Genomic DNA, 23,659 nt, shown 5'->3' on the forward strand with positions numbered 1-23,659 from the left:
TTTGACACACATACCACCACCTATTTAAACACTACTATAAAAATCACAAGGCCTTTCATAGGCAATTTCGAAACATACACATGTTGGAAAAAAAAGACAAGTTAACTTGTCATAACGTCACCTTTATCAGCTTTATCCAGATAAGTCACAATTGGCCAAAAAGATGGTTGAAAAGGTCTGTATTTCTCGATTGTTACCTATTATATGTAATGCTTCACATCATATTTCGCATTTGTTGATCTTTCTAAACTTATCAAATTATTTGAAGTGAATCGGTTCTCCAAAATTAGGATCACTAAACATATCATTCACTTTCTAAAAAATAACCATTTCCCATGTATTAGAATTGACATTTCATCTCTGATTATGCTTTTGGTGGTCTATCTCTCACCAAGTGGACCTTTCTGGGAGGGAGCCACACACACACACACACACACACACACACACACACACGACATTAGTTGATCCCGAATTGGTACATGATGAATAACACCATCAACACATACTACCCAACCAACACATAGGAATACCAATGACCCACATTCAAACACACTGAATCTTATGGATTTAACATGATTAATTGTTGATACATTTTTGTGATGCAAAAAAAGGCCAGTTGGAGCACCTTGTCCACCAACAATGTCACTTTTCTAGGAAGTGTATGATGGGAAAATTGCCGTAGGTCCTTGGATGTAATGCTCAGGGCAATAATGTGCTTCATTGAATTTTCTGATAGTGCAGACATATATTTTACATTTTGGTCGCTTGTACCTTTCCAGCCTACCTATAATACCTACCTTGTAAATGGAAGAAAACCCCCCATTCTGATGTGGGCAAGGCAATTCTAATGCACGAATTTTTAGATTAAAGCAATTTTTACTGCTTCTATTTACGTAGGTATCTTGATCATTTGGTAATGTTTGATCTAAACCTTGAATTAATGGAGCTTTGCATAAAATGGTGACCTACCATATGAATGAGCTTCAATGAAACCTAGCTAACAAAAGAAAGGTGCACATTCACTACCGTCCATAGTGAGTGATCATTAGCCATATGCTCACAAACTAATGTACCGTATGAGGGTCTTTCTAGACTTCTGTATAAATAGTGTCTCAAATTGCTCATTCACTCTGCACATACAAAACCAAACACGCACATACATACTCACCTTTACAACAATCGCACACACACCTACACTACTACACCGAGCTGTGGCTAAATTGTAGCACACATGTATTTTGATCGTAATTGTGCCACAATACTCTTCAAACATTGTTGAACACCCCCCCCCCCCCCCCCCCCAACACACACACCATCACACACTAAGTATTGGTCACTGCTCCTCTAGCGCTTTGCCAACGACACCAGTATCTGGTGAGTCATTCCACAACTTTTTGACAATCAACAAAACAAATCTGGTGACTTCTTTGAGTGAACTCACATGTTACACTAGCCCCTTTGAGTGTACTCATGTGCTAAGGTTACACATTTTGAGGTAAACCCCCAAGGTCCTGCATAGGTGTGCATAGGTGTGCATGTGTGTGTTGTGACCTAATACTCAATGTTCCCCTTTGAAGTCACTTAACACTAGGTTGGTAAAGGGACACTTTTATGTCGTGGGACACTTTTATGTCCTATTAAGTGACAATTTTCCTTGAATTATGTCAAGAGTTTCAAAATGGATTTTGAGGTTGTATCTGTCTAGAAAGTTGTCTCATGAGCTGAAAAAAACTTGACATTTTTTTGGAATATCAATTCCATCTTTCACAACCTAAATTGTGTGAAAAAACGGGTCCTGTTTTTGGCTTTTTGCAACTATACCACTGTAGAATTCATGTTTGTAAGGTCTAGAATTCTAGAGAACTATCTTTAGTAGTCCTCAACATGTCCTGATGCTTCTAGGGAGAAATAAATGTTAAAGTTGTAAGTAATGACCAAATTACAAAAATTGTCAAATCCTGTTTTTTAGCCAATTTTAGCTTTTCTATGATTTTTTTGGTGGCTTTCATGATATCCAAATGCAGTTTTGATTTTCTATGTCGCATATTGTAACATAAAGCTAATATTCCTTGAGTTTTGGGGCACCTAATACCCTATTTTGTATAGTAGACAACGATGGTTGATTTTTTCAATTATAGAAGAAAAAGAAACATTCTAGTATATCAAGTATAGCTTTTTCAGTATTGTTAGTTTCTTGTGACAACTACATACATTTTGTGGGTAGTAACCATATCTAGTCATAAGGATCAAATTTGGCTAGATATTGAATAGTTTCTATGGGATTCTACAACTCATAATGTTGAACCCATTTTTTTCATGTTTGTTGTATTTAGCACTTCATCTTTGTCCCCAAGATTCCCCTTGGTAAGAGATGTATTATTCTTTTGACATGCTCCATGGCTCCTTATGAACCTAAAGGACAATAAGGAACTAAGAAAACATGCATATATTATTTGTATTGAGCGTGGCTATAGAAACTTTGATGATAGGTTTGCAGATTGGTAAAAATTCAACTTTTTTGTACCTATTTCTTTTGGCAAAACAAAAAATAGTGAGTGAGATGCAATGATATGTTCTGATCACCAACCCATTGAAGTTAACTAGGGAATTTATCTCAAGTCCTACAAAAATCCCTAATCTTATTTTTATGCAACAAAACGTAAGAAATGACTGTTTTGATGAAAATGTACTAGTCCATCAACTTTGGAGGCTTGGTGTGACCAAAAGATGAGAAATTTTACAAGTTTCTTATTTTTTCCATGTGTAGTAGGCCTTGAACTATAACCTCATGAAAGGATTTTACAAAATGAGTGGATCTACTATGGTTTTGGAGGTTTTTTTCAAAACCCTGAAAAGACACTTTTATGTCCTGTTAGGTTACCAACCTAGTGTTAAAGACAAGCGGTACCCAAATGTCAACACCCTCTCACAAGAGTCGACAAGAAACAATCTTTAAAAGAAATTGTTGCCATGTGGCACTAATGAGAAAGCTTTATTCAATGGTCCACAATTGCACCAAAAATGCAACCCTTTACTAAAGCCTCATGCACTTTGGCATGGCAAGCCACAACGAAATAAAACGTTTCAAGAGAAGACAGCATTCTATCATATTTTAAAATTCCAAGGAACATATTTAATTTAGCATTGTCAATAAAACATTAGGTATCATTCAAAATTTAAAATTTATTTACCTCGAATGTGTAACATGTTTTAGGGCATTTTCTTACAATTTATTGGCCTGCAAAAAAAGGCATTCAAGAAGAAGGCAGCGGGGAGTGCATTCATAGAATTTTGATTCCATGATGTGAGATATTGTAATATATTAATTTATGAAAGAGTTTTTTATTCGTTTAAAAATTCATTTCATTATATTGTTTTATTATTCATTATGATTATAAACCTATTTTTTTATAAATGTTTTAAAAAATTATTTTGTTTTAGTTTGTCAATGAGTCTCTTTATATTATTGTTTTTATTTTTTATTTTTTGTTGTTTAAGAATACCAATGCGATCCTTTCACCTTGTTGTTTAAGTGGGTCTGTCGTAACATAGAAAGCTATCTATGTAAATTTTTAGCTTTTGATTCATTTAACACTCACATTTTGTGAGTTTTGCAAAAAGAGAGAAACTTATAAGGCATTTGTGATTGTGTGTGTGTTTGGACAATACAATTTTATATTAAAACCGACAAAAATGGCATGTAATTAAACACTCATTAAAACTTACTCTCAGTAACTCTTGTCTTCCGTTAACTCAAGAGGCCTTCTTGACTCCTCGCCTTGTTTTTTATTATTGATATTTTTTCAACATTGGAATTCTCTTCTCTCTCTCCCTCTCTCTCTCTCTCACACACAATTTATGCGCACTTTCAATTTTCACTTATTTTATAGTGCTCAAATTTGCAGATTTTGTGGTGCTTGATCAAAAGAAAAAAATTGTTGCCTATAATTATTTTGGAAAGAAAACATTTTATACATGTGTTCATGCAATGATTAGAGTTACACGATTAGGAAAGGGAGTAGGAAAATACCACATGATTACGCTTTTGTCTCAAGCACCAATGTAACAAGTTAACTAAAAGCCGGGGGGCCTATTTGTTCCCCTCATTATAGCTTTGTCCCCTAGAAAGAGAGAGAAGGGGGAAAAAGGGGGGGGGGGGGGCATCTCTATTTTACAACCTTTAATTTTTAGAGGGGATCTACGGTCCCAGATCATTCTTGATCGTGGGCCGTCGATCCATTGAGAGGAAAAAATAAATTGGGTAGTATTCGACCTCACAACCTCCCCGTCCTAAGACCGATATGTTACCACTACGCTATTACACGCATTTTGATAAGCATGTAGAATGGTAGCATCATATTGCGTAGATCTGGCCTGCCACGATCTTAGTTCACATCGAATTTATCTCGGGTTCACATCGCATTTACACCACAATACTATAGTTCACAGACTTTGTAGAGTCCACATCTAGTTTACATGCAAGTTCACAACTTGATCACATTTGTTCGAGTTTACATCTAGTTTACATCAAGTTCACATCTTGGATCAACACTTGTGATCTTCGCCGACAAGCAACGCCGATTTTCAATTGTAGATCCCCTCTAAAAATTGAGGGTGTCAATTAGAGAACAGGGCTGGGGGGGGGCTTTCCTCCATTTACATGGGCGTTCATAAAGTAATCCTATAATTTCAAAAAAAAAATCTCTAAATCTCACTTTTCACTCTCCAAAAGCTCTCATAACCAAAAATACATGGTCCAAAAACTATTTTATTTAACCAAAATTTGCATTTCTCAGTAGTACCCTCTATTCTACCTCTTCTCTCATCTCTCTCCCCTTCTTCCCCTCCCTCCAAGCTTTCCATAGTTGCAGCACATATGGAAGCTTTCCATAGCTACACCACTTGTCTCCCCCTTTCATCCACACCATCCCTTTGAACTACTTCTTCTCCCCTTGCTCCCCATTGAACCACTTCTCCCCCTCCCTCCAAGCTTTCCATAGCTGCAACACAAATGGAAGCTTTCCATAGCTGCACCACCTGTCTCCCCCTTTCATGCACACCATCCATTTGAACTACTTCTTCTCCCGTTGTTCCCCATTCAACCACTTATCCTCCTCACTTCATTCCTGAAGCAACATGCCTCTTTCTCTAACACCACACTTCTTCTTCTTCTTCTGGTGCTACCATGTCAACCCCTCCATTTCAAGGAAGCCAAAGAATGAGATAGAGGCGGTTTGCTTGCATTAAACTAGGGATTCTCATGGGAAATGTGTGCCACAATTGTTTTCTAAAGGATCTTGGGTCTTCATGTAACTTGCAGCTAGCGGGCCTCATCGAGTTCGAAATCGTGGCAACCTTGACAAACATTGGAAGGGGAGACTTCTTGGTTTCAAGAACCATAGAGTCGATGGCATAGTGGCCATTGTTCAACACGTGTACTCTTGGCATTCCATGCAGTTGAGGAATGGAAGCTCAAGAGATTTCTCAATAAATTGTAAGTCGTAAAACATTGTTGGTTGCGGATTCTAAACGCTTGTTATTTGTTTTTGACTTGATAGTTTTTGGTGTTGTCATAGATATATTGCCATCCAACTTTGTTGAGGAACAACCAATCAAGAGTCTCATAGGAACCTTCAATGCTCTTCATGCCGACATTGGTGTTATGATGCTTCCTACTCACCACCTTCGATGCTGCCGCAACGCAAAATCTTCTTCTACTCACACACGTATGTAGTACTGGCATCGAAGGATGGATATGGTAAGATCAATGCTGTTGACAAACCTTCAATACTGACCCTTGAATGGCCACAACCCGATGCTTGGTCACTCTTCTTTTTGAAGGAGAAACTGATTTCCGATATTTAGTACTCATTAAAATTTGGGAAGGCTTCTAGATCAGTAGGGCTCAGTAGGTGTTGCCTTGTGGATGTTTTTGTATACTTGTTCAAGACATTGTCATTTCAGTGTCACACTACTATGTTTTGTAGCAAGAATGCTATGTATGAAGCACTAAAACTTGTATTTGGAGATAATTGGGGGATGGTTGAGAGAGTGCACCAAGGAGATAAATACAAGTGTAAGGTGGGGGTTTCAGATATCGAGATACGATATCTGAAAGTGCGCACTACTTTGTACCTACGCTTTCACTATGAGCGTTGGATGTGTAAGAGTGGAAAGTGGATACTTTTACAATCCGATGTTGCTGATGTTGTGACATTTGACATGCCCGTTACTTTGTCAAATGATGTTTTTGATATTGTGCAAGTTAGTGAACACTTGACTCTCACCAACATACGGGAACACTTGATTATCTTAGGTTACGAAGTTATCAAAGATGTTTACTTTCATCTCAATCGGTAAAAGGTGAGTTCAATTTTTATGTTGTCTACATGTGCCAAATGTTAGTCTTATTAAAAATATTTTTTGTTGTTTCAGATTGGTAGGCGGATAGAGGCAGCTATGAAAGTGCAAGAGGAGTGGAGGGTTGGCAACACACTGTCTTTAAGTTTATCTAATAGACCAATGTAACCGGCTCTAATGCCACGTTGTAAAGCATTCTGTTTAATGGAATTCAAAACTTTTTTGTCTTCATAGTATCACCGTCATTGATTAAGTTTTTTAAATTTTGTTTGGGTGTTTGTGTGCGCACCCATGTGTGTTTGTATGTATTTCAAAGATCTTTGGGATGGTAGCGTTTTTTGCAGCGGCCGCGGCCCGGGGGGGGGATTGTATATAAAGAGGAGAGGGCTTCTTATTTGTCTGTCAACGCTTGAGAGTGCGATAGAGAGAAAACTGAGAGAGAGAGAGAGAGAGAGAGAGAGAGAGAGAGAGAGAGAGAGAGAGAGAGAGAGAGCAATCGCCATGGTGGCAGCACATGCTATCGCATCCTCCTCCCACGATAGTGCTCAAACAAACAAAACCTCCTTCAAAAAAAATTCTATGATTTTTTGCTTCTTATGGAATGCAAAAGCTCAACAAGAAAAATGTCCACATAAAAAGCTCTATAATTTTTCTGCTTCTTGCATAATGCAGCAACACATTGCAAATCTCACTACACTACATGAAACTACAATAGAGCATTTGTGGTCAATGAATTCACCAAGCGCAAGTTATAAAACAAATTACTCCTTTTTGTCTGACAATTTCAGTATCTATATGCTATCTCCACATACACCATAGCGAGTTGAAGTTTGGAGCGAGCTTTGGAGAAATCTTTTTTCAAATATTGCCCAATTGACCAAAGCTACAAAAAAACAACTCGCTCCAAAAAGAATTCTCGCTTTTCTTTTACCCCCGCCCCCCCTCTCTCTATCTCCTCTGTCTCACTCCCTCTCCATCTCTCTCTACCTCTCTCTATCTCTATTTCTTTATCTATCTCTATCTCCCACTCTCTCTCTCTCTCTCTCTCTCTCTCTCTCTCTCTCTCTCTCTCTCTCTCTCTCTCTCTCTCTCTCTCTCTCTCTCTCAAGCTCAAGTAGAGGTGCGCACTTAGAGACAGAGAGAGACAGAGAGAGAGAGGGAGGCTTTTTGCAGTTTTGATGAAGATGCTGACATATATAGAAGATGATCCTTCTTGGCACAATGCAGAGGCAGAGTATGAGATGATGTTGGATAGAGTAACAACTATGAGATGGCGCAAAAGTGCTTAGATTACTTGGCTATCTTGATGTAAGGCAACTCTGTGTTGCCTGTAGCTTCGGAGTTATTGCCTGTGTATATTGTCGATCGGGATTGGTGAGAACACCACGTTGCTTTGATTGATTTGGTACAAATTGCAGAAGGATGTACGAAGTAAGGCTAAACTTCGATACCTTTTAGTGGAGGAACAAATGATACTATTATGTATAATTAGGTTGCGTTTTGATTTCAGATCATGACCAAGAGCTTAGAGCCTGTAGTGAATGATTATGGTGCTGAATTCATTTCAAGATTCACAACCCAAGGTGTGTTGTGTGACCTTCAACGCCATCGGACAACTATGTGTGCAATGTGGGTTGTCAGAGCTTCCTCCATCTCTGTGGTTAACACAGAATGGTAGCACCAACCTTTGCAAAAAAGCGTGTTGGTTCACACAGAATGGTGGCAGCAACCTTTGCCAAAAATCGTGCGCAAAGAGAAATCAACCAAGTATAGCTAAGCGGAAAATCTAATTGACTGTCAATCTACATGATGTGCTTCAAGTCTAGTTGTTCATATTTTGCATTGAAAAGTGGATGACAGCTTCACTCTTCGATCCGGAGAAGATTTTTATTTTTATTTTGCTACCCAATCTCTACATGCCAATCGGGGCACGCCTTCCTGTCTATCACTCTTCTGCCGTGCCGTTTGAACCCAGATCCTTCGTCTAGATTTGCAAAAGCTGTTCATGAGAGAGAGAGAGAGAGAGAGAGAGAGAGAGAGAGAGAGAGAGAGAGAGAGAGGGAGAGAGATTGGGAGGGAGAAAGAAAGAAAGAAAGTTTTTTTAACCTCTATGTGAGGCCGAAGTCAGCCTATGAAACAAAGAGAGAGAGAGAGAGAGAGAGAGAGAGAGAGAGAGAGAGAGAGAGAGAGAGAGAGAGAGAGAGAGAGAGAGGGAGGGAGAAGGGAGAGGTAGCAGGAGATAAAACGAGTGAGAGAGAGGAGATAGAGGGAGAGTGAAAGAAAACTTGCAGGCAAATGAAAGCATGGAATATGTAGAAAAATCTCTACAGGCTGCCAAAGATAAAGAGGCTTTCTTACATTACCCTGCCATTATGGAGGGTCTTAATCGGATAATAGACGATACTAATCTTACCAGTGTGATACATGGCTCTACGTGGGATGGGACACCCTGCCTTAGCCTCCCATGTTGACAATCCTTGAGTAGCCCTAAGTAGTAAATATAGCATAGTAGGGGTAATAGTATACTGCTTTATAGGACCCTAAAGCAGACTTAAAGCCTTACTTTGGACCAAAGGGAGCTTCTATTAGATTGAAGGAAGCTCTGCTTCGACTAAATTGAATAAAATCGCCCATTTGCAATCCATTTATTAAGCCTTTCTTTGGACTGAAGGGAGCTGCTCTTAAACCGAGTGAAGCTCTCCTTCGATTAAATTGACTCGTTGCACTGCATATGTTGGTGGGGATTTCCAGCTCAATGAACCCCAAAGTAATTATCTCGTGCATTAACAGTAGGGCCTGCAATAGTGTTAGAAAAGCACTAGTCGAGCTCACCGCATCAATTGCAACTAGGTTGCTGCAGCTCTTGAAAGGCAAGCACCTAACAATCCTAAAAGTTATCGTATTGTGCAATCGTAGTAGGGAAGGGTTATAGAGAGTGCCTAAAATACAAGGAATTTAAAGACACAATAACGGAAAGTTGTAATCAAATTCTTTTTTATCCATCCCCGCACTTTTTATCAAAATTAACATAGTTGTGTATAAGCTTGAAGCAATGGCATAGTGAACTAAAAAATCCCCAAGACCAATCGTCAAAAATAATGAATTGATGTTGCTGTTAACAGCATCTAACAAACCAGGTAACCACAAGCTCCGACTGGCATTACATTACTTGTTGGACTATCTTAGAAGATGAAAGCACGTCAAAACCACTATGAGCCAATTGGATCCACTGAGCAAATACAGGTTCAATAAGAATCTGTTTTTTCGGAGTCCTAAAGAAAAGGCCAATATGACACCGTTGTAAACAGAAAGACCTAACGTACGAAATTTTTTACTCGCTTCGAAAATTCTTTCTGGAGCGAACTCTTTTTCTAAATTTGGTCAGTTGAGCATTATCTGGAAAAAAAACTCACTCTGAAGCTCGCTCGAAAAGCTTGCTTCATCCAATCCCCCACAATAGAGACATGCGAGACGACATGCAAAACAACACAAAAAACATCTTTACCTATCATCCTCTTTTAACAAATTTCTTTACTACACTATGTCCATTTGTAATTTATATCTCATCCCATTGCTCATCATACCTCTTCCCTTATCCACAATCATGTCTTTTGTACAATAGACTATAACTTTGCCTTCACAAAATGGAGCCGAACAAACATAGTCGCCTTCTCCTTACCAAGCTTCCATGCCACACCCTTTTTGGCATGCCCAAAGGGCAAGGCTATAGCATTACCTTCTCTTTTCGTTGACTAAAATAGGAAAAATATTGAGTTGTATTTGTAAGCATTCTTTGACACGTCAAAAATGTTGATTGGTTAATATAAGATAGTGAGCACTCATTGAAATGAATTGTGTAAATCTAATGATGGACATGTCTTGAGTTTTGAAATATGAAATGAACTCTCATATATCAAGGAAAAGATTTTGGGTTGCCCAATGCCTTTGGAAGCATGAAATGATGACAGCCTTACATGTTAAATGATAAAGCTTTGGAGGCTCCACAAATCCCAAGAGTCACCTTTTCATTTTGAAATTTGTGTTACCTACCTTTTCATTTTGAGAATTTGGTTCACCCCTTGAAACTAACTTGAGGTAATAGACTAAAGTTGACATTTTTGTTAGTTAAAACTTTATGGAAGGAATTTATCATTTAGGACTTTAACTTTTAAAGATTTTTTTTTTTTTTTTTAAAGAGATTTTAAAACTAAGTTTAGAACTTAAAGATGTAGAACTTTCAAAGTAAAGTCTCCAATGATCCAATGAGGATCTATAGTTTTTTTTTATTAGAAGGTAAAACTTTGAATTAAAGAAAGTGAAAATGTTACATGGATCCACAAGTAAGGGGAGGGTCACCCCGAGACGCTAGAGTTTTAGGACTTAGAACTTTAAAGCTTTTAAAGTGGGATACCAGGCCGTTTGATTGATATGCTCGATGGTAAACAAACCAACCTTCGTAGGGTTACATATCTTCTCCTTGATGAGGCGGATCGAATGTTGGACATGGGTTTTGAACCTCAAATCAGGAAAATTGTTTCCCATGTTTGAATGAAATAATAAAACTTTGAATGACAAGGCTTGTTTATCATAAATCTCTCCTTTGTTTTGATTTTTGGCATCTGCAGATTCGACCTGACAGACTGACTTTATTTTGGAGTGCAACTTGGCCTAAAGAAGTCAAAAAGTTAGCCAGGCAATTTCTACAAAATCCTTACAAAGTATGTTACGGGTTTTTGTTCAAACTCCTCATAGAGTGGGTAATGTCTGATTGTTCTAGCTCTATTCCTGAAATATTTGTCCAATCGTTCTGGGCCCTAGCACTATTTTCGGCACTAATCCTGAAGCTTTTGTTGTGACGAGGACAAGCCTTGTCTTTGTGCATATGCGAAGTTCTGACTTGGTTGATGAATAAATGCCTTTGCACATTCCTTGAATGAACCTTGCCAAGTGCATGTAGTGGATGCAATGTAATTTCTGGCAGAATTTTTTGTAAAATTATTATTTTTATTTATATATATCATATATATATATATATATATATACATGTATCTTCTAACAAGCAGGCCTTGTGATTTTATCACTTGTTCATTTTCATTCTTTTAGGGTCATAGAACTCATCAACTCATAATGGCTCCACATCCAAAAGTCATCATAGTCATCACCCCCATCACATTGTTCTTCTTTCTTTGGCACTTTGGCAAGGCAAAAAAGTCCAAAAAAAGAAAGTAGAATTTCCAAAGAAGCTTTAAAAGCGATTGATATACAAAGTTTAGACACGGCAAACACCTTGACACACGGAGAGTGGGGCCGATCGAGGGGAGAGAGAGAGAGAGAGAGAGTCGCCTTGGGGTGCCACACTCTTGTTCGCATGTGTGGTTCAATGTTTATTCAACGTCGCCATCCAAGCCCAATGGAAGCTAATCAATCATCAAGTGACATCCATTCTAGCTAGAGATAATTGTCACTTTGTATGTTGGCATGTTCGTCCGGCCCTAATCTCGACAACTCCGAGGTTGCCAGCAGGTTGAGTTCAAAGTCTAAATGTTGGATTCCTACTCTTGGGCTTCATTTACACAAGAAGATTTAGAAATTTTCTCATGTAGGAAAGCGTAGTCTTTCCCATTGTTTTTCATACAATGCATAACATCATGAGCTTCTGCTCGAAAGGCACCGCATACCTAGCTAGGTACGATTGGGGGCAGGGGGCCCCGGTCCCAATCGTGCCTAGCTAGCCAAAACTTCTTGTGTTAATTAGGAGCGAGGGTATGTTGCCATGACCATCAACACTTAGGCTTGGCACAGCTAGAAAGCGGTGGGAACTCTGCAGCGGAAAAGAGGCTTTCTTCCTTTGCTGACGTGGCTAAGGTTGGGGTACTGGCGGCCGACTTTGCGCCCTGGTCGACAACAACGCTTCTTGAAGGAGGAGGAGGAGGGAATTGAGCTTGAGGCGGCGGCAGCTGACGTGGTGGCAGGGCGGAAAACGGCTGCGTGGCCAGCAAATCAGCGTCAGGAGCGAAGCTGCGTGGCACTTTGACGGGGTCCATTTTGCGGAACGTAATAGATATCCGCCTCGTTGGCACAGCTGGAACGGCGTGCTTGGCCACATCAGCGCCGTTACCCTTCCAAACGAGAACGCAGCCCGCGGGCAAAGGAATGCAAATGGAGCCTTTGAACTCTCCCGGTGCCAGAATCTCCAGGCCAGCTCCGAACACAATGCTGCAGCGGCTGAGCAGCGACAGGGTGCAGAAGGGGCGTACAAAGTCGTGGCTGTCCACGTGGGGCGGGATGCAGTCGCCCAGGTCATAAATGTTGATAATGCAGCTGTCGGGGATGGCGGTACGTGGCAGGACATGCCACCTCACCAGGCGGCGGATAACAGAGCGAAGCTGAGAGGGCATGGAGTCTACGGCCTCATCACGTAGGATGCCGGGCGGATTGCCGAGGATGCCCACGGCATAGTTGTAGCAGCAGCCAAACTGAATAGTGACACGTCCCTTTCCTTTCATCCACTTGCGGGGCTCAGAGTAGGTGCGAGGGCGGAGCTGGCCCGGGCGACCGGCCTGCTGGAAGCGGAGGACCATGTCCACCAGCTCTTTCTGCTCCTCTTCGGTGAACACGTTGGCATGGAGCTTCAGGCCTTCCACCACGTTCACGTTCTTGCCACGAAGGCGCTCAATGGACACGTAATTTTTTGTGCGCTTCACCTGTCGGATGAGAGCACGCTCGTCGTCCACGGCAGTGGAACTGTCTGCTGTGTTTTGGGCTGGATAGGCGCCGAGAGTTTGCTCTGCCAATTTTGCGGTCAGATCGTCGACGCTGCGCGTAGAGCTCATCTTCGTTGTTGTTGGAGACGCCTCTCGAAAATGGGATCACTCTTGTGGCTTTGTAAGAGGAAATCTCTTTTCACCGACGCGGTTCATTGCTTTTACCCATGACACGCTTCCAAGTTAGAGAGAGAGAGAGAGAGAGAGAGAGAGAGAGAGAGAGAGAGTAGATGACTATCCATATAGAGACATCAAAAGTTGATGCAATGCTAGTTTCTTGTAGATTTGTAGATGTAAACAATGATATGATGCAATGACCATCAAAGAAATGAATGCATGCAACTATCTACATCCACCCTAGTCAAAAACTTGCTAAAATCATCTATAGGCTCTAGAATGAGATGGTCACTTGACAACTATCCAAGGGTTAGAATTTAGAGTCACATGCTACATGTAAAGTCAGATTAGATGAACAAAATCAGACTTCAGAAGATTAGATTGAGAACTCAAACAAACAACAGAACTGAAGTGAAAGACTTCATAATATGAGACAACTGGCGTAGACTTAGACTCGTACACTGGTTCAGAAGTACAAAGTTGAGCAGTACAAGTGGAACATTACTTGATGCTCAGAAGCTCTACAAAACGTCTAGCGATTAGAGTTACAAAAGATACAAGAGTTTTGATGCCCAAAATGGGATTAATGGGTTCTATTTATAGGTGCCCGCATTGGGGTGTGATCGGATGCACTGTCATACAAGATCTGTGTTATCATAGATATGTGGTAGTGATGTGTGTGAACACACTTAGGAACGTCAGGGCATTTTTTTCCTCACTAGGAGGTTTTTTTCCTCGTGCATTATATATACACCTACCATTCTATAACTAAGTTATCTTTCCATTGTACACTAAGTAATACTACTCTCTGTTGTGTGCCTTGAGCTTCTTCTCTAAGAAGTGTGTGTTTCCCTGCAACCCTAATTCCAACAATTGGTATAGAGCAGGTTGTGTTCTCCCAAGCTTAGTTGCCAACATCGCCAGCACATGCCTGGTCATTTTCTCATATTTCAGTGAGCTTTAGTGAGCGTCAGCAGGCCTCCATTTCCATTACAGGCAGTACTGTGCATGCAAATTTATCATTTTGTGCACAAAAAAAAATGAGTGTCATTTTTTGTATAACAGGTCCCTTACAATCTTCTTTGGGTTGTGCTCTATAGCATGCGTTAGTCCCGCTTCATTTCCTCTTTTCAGGCAATTTTCATATCAAGTGCAGGCATTCGCCATGGCTGACAACAACACAAATGTGTTCAAGATGTTTACTACTGAGGATAAATTGGATGGGGACAATTACCCAATGTGGGCTTACATGACGCAACATGTTCTTGTGTCAAAGGGCGTTTAGAATGTTATGCATGGCATTGATGTACGTCCTAGTTCTGAGGATACAAGCAATGTTGAGGATGTTGCAGGTTTTGGCGGCAGGTGTTACCATATACATGTGGTTGTGATGTGTGTGAACACACTAGGACCGCCGGGGCATTTTTTCCCTCTTTAGGAGGTTTCCCCTCTCGTGCATTGTATATACGCCCATCACTCTAGGGCTATCTATCTTTTCGCTTCACACTAAGTAATACACTCTCTGTTGTGTGCCTTAAGCTTCCTTCGTCTTCTCCAAGCTCTGTGTGTTTTTTCGCAACCCTAAATCCAACAATTGGTATCAGAGTAGGTACGTCCTCCTGGGCTTAGTCGCCAGTGTTGCTAGAACACCCCTACTCATTTTCTCAGATTTCAATGAGCTTTGGCGAGCATCAACAGGTCGATAAAAAATTTGGGCAAGCTCGTAGATCTTGGTCTGCTCATAATTTCATTTAGGACTCATTTCGACCTCCATTTCCACTACAGTCAGGTCTGCACAGGCAATTTTGTTGTTTTCTGCAGGATTTTTGTCAGTTCCAATTACTACATAATAGGTCCCATATAGTCTACTATGGGTTGTGCTATATAGCACGTGCTGGTCTCACTCAGTTTCTCCTCATTTTGGACAGTTTTCACATCAGGTGCATGCATTTTCCATGGCTGACAACAACACATATGTGTTCAAGATGTCTGCTATTGAGGATAGATTGGATGGGGACAATTACCCTATGTGGGCTTACATGATGCAACATGTACTTGTATCAAAGGGAGTTTGGAACATTGTGCAGGCCATTGATGCACGTCCTAGTACTGTGGATTTAAGCGATGTTGAGGATGCTCCAGGTTTTGCTGCTAGGGTTGCTGTTGTCAGAGCTGTTTTGCCTATGGCTGAGCACGCTCATTGGGATGTAAGAGATGCGCAGGCTCATGCATTGATTGCATTGTCTCTGAAGCGCACTATCACTCCTCACATCCGTTCAGCAAAACTGCAAAACAGGCTTGGGATATTCTAGCAGGTCTTTATGCAAGCCACAATGAGGCTAAAATTGCTTTGCTGTGTAAAGAGCTGTAATCAAAGATTATGCATGAGGAAGATGAAATGGACACTTTCCTTGCTGGTGTCAAGGATGTTAATGAGAAACTAATTTCTGCAAGAGAAGTCATTTCTGACAGTTCACTTGTGCAGACTTTTCTTGATGCTTTGGCAGATTCTTATCAAACTTTTGCTAGTACTTGGAGACTTATGACCCAAGGAAATCCTGAAGTTGTCAAGTTTAATGCATTATGCACATTGTTGTTGCAAGAGTCACTTTCCAAAAAAAACAGGACTAGGCGGCGTGCAGTTGAACGGGCTTTTATTGCAGCTCAAAGAAAAGGTGGGAACAATAATGTAACCACTTCTTATGGTTTTGCTGCGAGTGCAAAACTTCTATTCTAATGCTTTTGCTGGTAGCACTTTGTCTGGCAATTCTGGTGATAAGGGAAAAAAGAAGATGCGTTGCCATTATTGTAAATCTAATGATCACTTGATCAAGTAGTGTCCAAAATTGAAGGCAAAAGGGGCTAAGAAGAAAGAGGTTGGATCCGCTACAGGGTCCAATACAAGTGCAGCGATTGTAGAGTCTTCTATCAAAGGAGATTGTGATGTTGATGTTGATGCAGAATGGGCATTTAGTGCAAAGTGCACTTATGATCCTATTGTCCATGATGCACATATGTCAGTTAGTGTAGATTCACCTGTGTGGTATTTTGACACTGGTGCTACAAAGCACGTTAGTACCTCTATTGAGTTTGTCCCTCATGGGAATACGGTGACTTGTGCCAACAATGCCTCTTATCTTGTTCAACCAGTTGGAAAGATTGTGCTACTACTGCAAATGGCAGTTCTTTCACACTTGTTGATGCATTGTATGTACCTGGGATCAAAAAGAACCTTTTGTCTGTATCTGCACTTGCTAGACTTGGTCTTGTAGTCAAATTTGTGGATGACAAATGTACAGTTCATGATCTCAGTTTTGGTGATGAAATTGTTGCATCTGGCCTTTTGTGCACTGTGTATGACAAGTGTGGACAAAATTTTGCAAATGCAATTGCAGATTCAAGGGTTCTTTCGGATGCAAAACTGTGGCATGCACATTTTGCGCATCTGAATTTTACCAGTTTGTTGCGTTTGCAGAAATCTGATATGATTGCTTCTTTGCCGCCTCTTGAAGCACCTGTCAAACATGTTTGTGAAGGCTATATTTTGTGTAAAATGCAGTGTGCTAAGATTCCAAAGGATGGATCAATTCATGCTACATGCAGATTGCAACTTGTGCATAGTGATGTTTGTGGGCCTATGCAAACTTCGTCCTCGGGAAATTACTTGTACTTCGTGACTTTCATTGATGACTACTCCAGGCATGCATGGGTGTATCCACTGAAAGCTAATTCTGAAGTGTTTATGTGCTTCAAGCAATTTCTTGCTATGGCTGAAAATGTCTCAAAATGTATTATGGGCACCCTTCGTTCTGATTGGGGGGGAGTCTATGAATTTAATGCATTTCTGGCTAGTCGTGGGATAAAACACCAATCTACAGTGCCGTATACGCCTCAGCAAAATGGTGTTGCTGAAAGGAAAAACAGGTCTCTTACGAAAATTGCATGATGTATGGTCAAGAGTCAAGCTTTACCACATTTGTTTTGGCTCGAGGCTGTCATGTGTGCCACTTACGTACTCAACAGGTGTCCTATAAAAGCATTGCAGTTTATGACTCCATATGCAGCATAGCACGATAGAAAGCCATCTATTGAGCACATCCGTGTTTTTGGCTGTTTGGCTTATGGTTTAGTTCCACAAGCGCAACACAGAAAATTGGATGATAAGGCTGTCAAATGTATTTTTGTTGGTTATAGTGCTAAAAGCAAAGGTTACAGATTGTACCATCCGCAAACAAAGCATATTTTGGTCTCACGTGATGTTATGTTCGTGGAAGATTATGTTCAGCCTTTGATGTCATGTACTAGAGATAGTAATGTAAGCTCATAGCAGATTTACAGTTTATTGCCTCTTTTCAATGGTGGAATTTTGAATGTAAATTCAAATGAGGCAAATGTACAACCTATGGGAGTTTCTAAAGATGTTACAGATCATCCTATTACTGATGCAGGTGTACATGATGTACTTGATGAGGAAAGGGCTGAAAATGAGTAGGCTAGAGGTATGCCAAAATGGCTAGTGTACACTTTGCATGATAGTAAATTGGATGCACCTTTGTCTAGTCGTACTCGTTTAGGTTCTTGCCATGCCTCTTATGCATCAGATTGTTGTGCTTTGGCTGTGTCTAGCTTATGTGATATAGAGGAACCTCTATCTTTTGATGAAGCACATAATTCAAAAAATTGAATGGCTTTCATGCGATCAGAATAATTGATATCAGAGCCATGGTGATCACGGAGAGCACGATGCCTTCGAGAGCTATGAGGTGATAGCTCGCTCGCTCGCTCTCGGTGATGGAGAGATTAAGAAAACTTGGAAGCTTTGTGAGAATGCACAAGCTCAATTGAGAGTGATGTATGCTCTTGTGGAAGCTCAAAAAGGAGTATGGAAGATTGTGTGTAAGTAAAGGTGCTGCCCTAAAAATTGTGTGCGCAACAGCACTGTTTTTAGATTCGTTTTTCTCCTTGTAGAATGCAGATATGAGAATATTGTCCGCTATGCCCATCCATTTTGACGTGGTCTACAACTTTGCAGAAGAAACTTTTTGCAAATTCCTCGCCGTTTTGCTGATATTCAGCTCAGACTAACTGTATACGGAAATTGCAGGTTTTCTGTTATCGCATAGTGTGCGAGTTTGATGCACTTTTGGAAGCACGGCAGGTGCTCAAAATTAGGTGCATAAATTCTAAGCTGAAGATGCAATTTCAGCTTGTGCAAAGCTTGTGGTTTGAGGATTTTTGGTAGATTTGGGAAACGAAGTACGAAGGCGTTTACACACCATCGAAGCGGTCTCCTGAGAGACATGGTTTTTGGAGCACACAGGTGGAGCTTCTTTCACAGGTTTCACAGGATACTTTGGTAGTGATTTTGTGCTTGGATTCATGGTCTTTGTGAATGGGCTTGCATATGGTTATGGTGCATAGTTAATGCCCATTATACATGCATTTTGGCAAGCACTTTTAAGTGATGGTGAGCTCTCTTGAGAGCATTGTTTTCGCATTGATCAAGTTTCCAGATTGCAACTCTTTTGATGCTTGCTTATGTGCGGTCACTCTGTTGATGTACGTTGAGTGCGGATTGCCATTGTATGTGAAAATGTGGAGCCATTTTGTCATTTCTACTCGTTGGTATTGAGTAGTGTTATGGTTTATGGTAGAAATGGTACTTGAGTTTTTGCTCAGTTTTCAAGTGAAACTCTGCCGGATTTTTCCCAGTTTCTCGCCATGGTTTATGTGTATTGGCATTTTGTTCTCTGATGATATAGTGGTCGATATATTTTCATTTTGACAGCGATCAAGTGTTTACTCTCACTTTTGATAGATTTTGTCAGTTTAGACACAGTTTAGTGTTCTTGTACACACTCTCGCAAGAGTGAGGATTTGCGTATGCTTGTGTAGCTAAGATACAGGCTAGTCACAAGTTTCACAGGTTTTTGCAGATTTCTATAGGCAGTTTCTCTTGTGGGACGCATTTTGAGTTGGTTTTCTCTCTACTTGCATATATGGTTATGTGCTTTACGCTCAGTTGAGCAGTTTGTCCTAGTTTATCCTTGCAGAGTTTGCAGATTGTGGCATTGTTTTATGCTTATATGAGCATCGATTTTGATGCAATTGATCATGCTTTTGAGCATTGTGTAGTGGTCATGTTACCTCCCACTTTGTTTGCCATAGTTTTGGCACAGATATGGAGACGCTTCAGGTTAGAGGCGGTTCTCGCTCATGATCGTGACTGACATGTTGGCACTGCAGCCACGATGGGCATATTAGGCGTCGTTGCTTCAGGTGTATGAGGCAGCGGAAGAGGCAGATGCATGATGCTACTATGAGGACATATGCTAGAGAGTATGCACGTGACGGGCATGTCACTTTTTGAGTCTAGCTTGCCTTCAGACTACTTTGTGTCTTGAGATAGCACATTGTCTACGCGTTTTCTACTAGATAAGCATGCAGTTTTTCATGTGACATCATGTCGTGATTTGTTTTACTCTTTCTCTAGTCGGAGACTTGGTTGTGTGCAATTTGCTGATGGTTCAGCATATGACATAGAGGGTGCTGGAGGTGTATGCGTGTCTTTACCTAGCGGTGCATTGCTTACGCTACAAGATGTACATTATGTACCAGGACTCAATCAGAGTCTCATTTCAGTGCGTCAGTTTGCAGAGTAGTGGGCGTTGTGTACTTCTTAGAGAGAAATCTTTCTAGATGCATAGGGAATCAATGGTGATAGCTAGAGGTGCTAGGAGTATTCTGGTATACCCTTTGCATATTTCTGACACACGAGGCAGTGTAGTCTCTATGTATTTGCAGCCATGTTTGGATTGAGAGACGGGACGTGTCTCTTTTGCCGATGTGCTGCATGAAGAGCAGGTTGTGCATTTGTCTTGTGGTGACATTCACACAGACAGTGGTATCTCTTGGAATGCACAACTTGGTCAGTCATCAGTTGAGCCAGAGACCGATGCATTGTTCTATGATGCGTCTGATACGTTTGAGGGCAACAATGTCCTTCAGAAAGCTGTGTGTGATTGCAGTGGTGCTCATTTTCCAATTTTGCCGTCATTCTCAGGAGATATGCCTTTGGCAGACGATGCTAACATGGTGATGCATAGTCAGGTGATTCCTAATGAGGATGCATATGGCACTGAGGTTGCTGACAGGGATAGGTTGGCACACATAGTGCATGTTTCGTCGGCTTTCGGGTCTCTCATGTTTGACCTTTTGGTCTCGAGACCTGATCTTGCTTATGCAATTGGTGCATTTGCAGTGGGAGTTGCCAGTTGTGCGATGACTAACACTGGCATTGTGCATTGTGGAGCCATGCAGGTCGTCACTTGATACCTACATCAGGAGTGTCATTGTAGCTCTAGCCCTAGTGGTATGTATGTTGCATCCACACTAGAGCGGTTATTACAGAGTGAGCTAGTGGGCATAGGTTGAGAGTTGTCTTCTCTCACCTCTTGTATATAGTAGTTGTAGGCTAGTCTTCTCGCCACTTATCGGCACACAGTCTTTAGTGGGAGACTGTTAGGTAAAGGCGGTGTGCCTCACCGTGTTTTGCCCGAGTCCGTCGGCCAATGTCCGACCGCCCACATTTATCTCCTTATTCTTTATACATACAAAGAATAAGGAGCTCTCACTCATTCACACTGTGTACTCTCTCTCTCTCTTCCCTTGTCACCCTCCGCACAGGCACCGCATTCGCGCACTCACAGACGAAGTATCACTCCTCAAAGATGTTTCCAATTTCGGTTGAGATGAGGAAATCTCAATTCCTTGAATTGGGGTGATTGTAAGGTTTCCAGATCCTGAAACCTTAGAAATTACATAAAGCCTATCAAATTGATCTGTTTGTTAAGAAAGCAATGTAGAATTGTCCGACCATGGCAAATATTGGTATTTTTGGAACTGTAATTATGACTTTACTATGGTTAGAAATTTTTAGAACTGAATTCCGACAAAAACTCGCATAGTTATGGCCACTGGAAGTGTATACTGTTAACTAAATTAACTAAGTGAATTGTAAAGTTGGTAATCATTGCTGCAAAAGACTTTTATCATAGAACTTTCTAGATAATTAGAGATATTTTACAAATTAAGTTGTAATAGGATTGAAAATTAGCGGAAATCGATTTGGTGTATCTGGGGGCTGTGTGGGGCAATAATGAACTTGCCCAGGCTGAAATTAGTAGCAGGTGGCACTAGGGGAAGGCTGGGGGACTGCCTTGAAGTGCAAATTGCTACCAAAAACAGCCTATGAGCCCTAAAAACCTATAAATAGGTCCCCTCTCTTCACAATTCAACTCAGACTCGAAGTCCTGGCAGATTTCTCTTGCGTATAAGAGAAAACCTCTCACAAATTACTTAGAGAGCAAAAACTCTTTGTAATTAATCGAGGTAATTAGTCTAATTTTGGTTAATTAGAGAAATAGGTTAAGTTTTGATTAATTTCTCCTAATTGATCTAATAATTAAATTAATTTCTACATATTAAGCTAAAAATGATTAATTTTGGGTTGCTTTAAGAAAAAGATAGTTTTAAAGCCTAAATAATTATAGTATAATTTTAAGAGCTTTGTTATACTATGTAGAAGCCAGGGAAATTATTTCTTAATTTTCTGATCAATCTACCTAATTAATTAGGAAAAATTAGATGTTTTAATCATAAAATGAATGGGAAATTAGTTAACACACTAAGATAATTACACCGTAATTATCAAAGCTAGGAAACCTTTTTAAAAATCCAAATTAATTAGGCCATGCATAGAAAATTATTTTATCTAATTAATTACACCAAAATTGTCTATTTTTGAGTAAAAACTAAAGGGGAATACTAGATAAATTATTAGATAATTATACAGTAATTATCAAAGCTAGAAATCAAGGTAAGAAAGCCATCATAATCAGGACATGCATAGAAATTTAGTTTATCTAATTAATTAGGATAAAATTCTTTGTTTTTTAGTATAAATTGAAGGGGAAAATTGGCTAAATTACTTAAATAATTATACAACAATTATCAAAGCTAGTAATCAATGTTAAGAAGCCCTTTTAGTTAGGCCATGCACAATAAATTAGTATATCTAATTAATTAGGCCAAAATTGTCTGTTTTTTAGCATAAATTGAAGGGGGAAATAAGCTAAAGAACTTAGATAATTATATAGTAATTATTAGAGCTAGAAATCAATGTCAAAAATCCATGATAATTAGGCCATGTACAAAAAATTATTTTATCTAATTAATTAAGTTAAAATTATTTGTTTTTAGCATAAATTGAAGGGGGAAAATTAGCTAAACCACTTACATAATTATATATTAATTATCAGAGGTAGAAATCACTCTTAGAAACCTGAGATAAATAGTTCATGAATGGATAATTAGTTTAGCTTATTATCTTAGCTAATATTGTCTGATTTTGATTATAATATGGCCAGGGTAATTAGTAAATTAATTTATATAATTACATAGTAATTACCAAAGATGGAAAATAGTATTTCAAAGTCATAATAATTATCTTAAGTATAGATAAGTAGTTTAGCTAATTACTTTAGCTAATATTGCCCGATTTTGACTATAAATTGAGAGGGAAGATTAGCAAATTAATTTATATAATTACATAGTAATTACCAAATATGGGAAACAAAATTAGAAAGTGAAGATAATTATCTTCAACATAGATAATCAGTTTAGCTAATAATCTTAGCTAATATTATCTGATTTTGACTATAAATTGAGAAGAGAAATTAGTAAATCAATTTATAAGTTAGCAAGATAATTACCAAGCTTATAATACATCAAAATCCATCTAGGATAAATATCCCACAAGCAAATAAGTAATTCATAAATTACTAAAGCCAAATTAGGATATTTTTGAACAGAAATTAAATAGGAAAATTAGTAAAATAGCTCCAATAATTATGGGAGCACAATAATACTACTAGGAAGTTAAGGAAAAAATTTCTCACCCAGATATTTATTGAAGATATCTACTTAGTCCAAAAATCCTTATTTTTGGGTAAAAGAAATAAAAGAGATTATTCAATTAATTCTCTAATCAATTAAGTATCCTTTTATAAGGCTACCACTATGGCTCCAAAGAGGACCCAAGGAAATTCTCAATTCGATGAGGAAGATACGCCGCACAAAAAGGATTAGGGCCTCCCATGACCATGAGCCTGGGCCTAGTAGTAGGCCTACGGAGGAGATGTTAAGTATGGAGCATGATTTACCCTTGTAATTTTCTGTGGTAAAAGCGCACATTTGTAAGGTCCCCATTATGAGGAGAAGCCATCGTGCGTGAAGGAAAATCACTCATCGGAAACCAAAATTTTCACGGCCAAGAATCAGGGGCAACTTTAGGGGCCTTGGGGACGGAAGCCCCTGAGACTTTTTTTTCCCTCGTCGGAATATTATGGCCGGACGGC

At 39.7% G+C, this 23,659-nt stretch overlaps 1 protein-coding gene across 1 annotated transcript; it reads right to left on the reverse strand.

Moving 5' to 3' along the window:
* Positions 1-11,858: 11,858 nt before the first annotated feature.
* On the reverse strand, positions 11,859-13,193 carry LOC147465151 (RNA demethylase ALKBH9B-like). Its single transcript, XM_086483292.1, has one exon. The coding sequence runs from the start codon at positions 13,191-13,193 to the stop codon at positions 12,141-12,143; it is 1,053 nt and encodes a 350-aa protein (XP_086339418.1). The 3' UTR covers positions 11,859-12,140.
* Positions 13,194-23,659: the final 10,466 nt, after the last annotated feature.

The sequence above is a fragment of the Adiantum capillus-veneris genome, chromosome 1, assembly GCF_014529385.1.
Source record: "Adiantum capillus-veneris isolate H3 chromosome 1, ASM1452938v2, whole genome shotgun sequence".
NCBI classification, from domain to species: Eukaryota; Viridiplantae; Streptophyta; class Polypodiopsida; order Polypodiales; family Pteridaceae; genus Adiantum; species Adiantum capillus-veneris.

Bases quoted from the DNA above. Each gene is read 5' to 3' on its own strand.
- LOC147465151 (XM_086483292.1), bottom strand. From the start codon at position 13,193: ATGAGCTCTACGCGCAGCGTCGACGATCTGACCGCAAAATTGGCAGAG.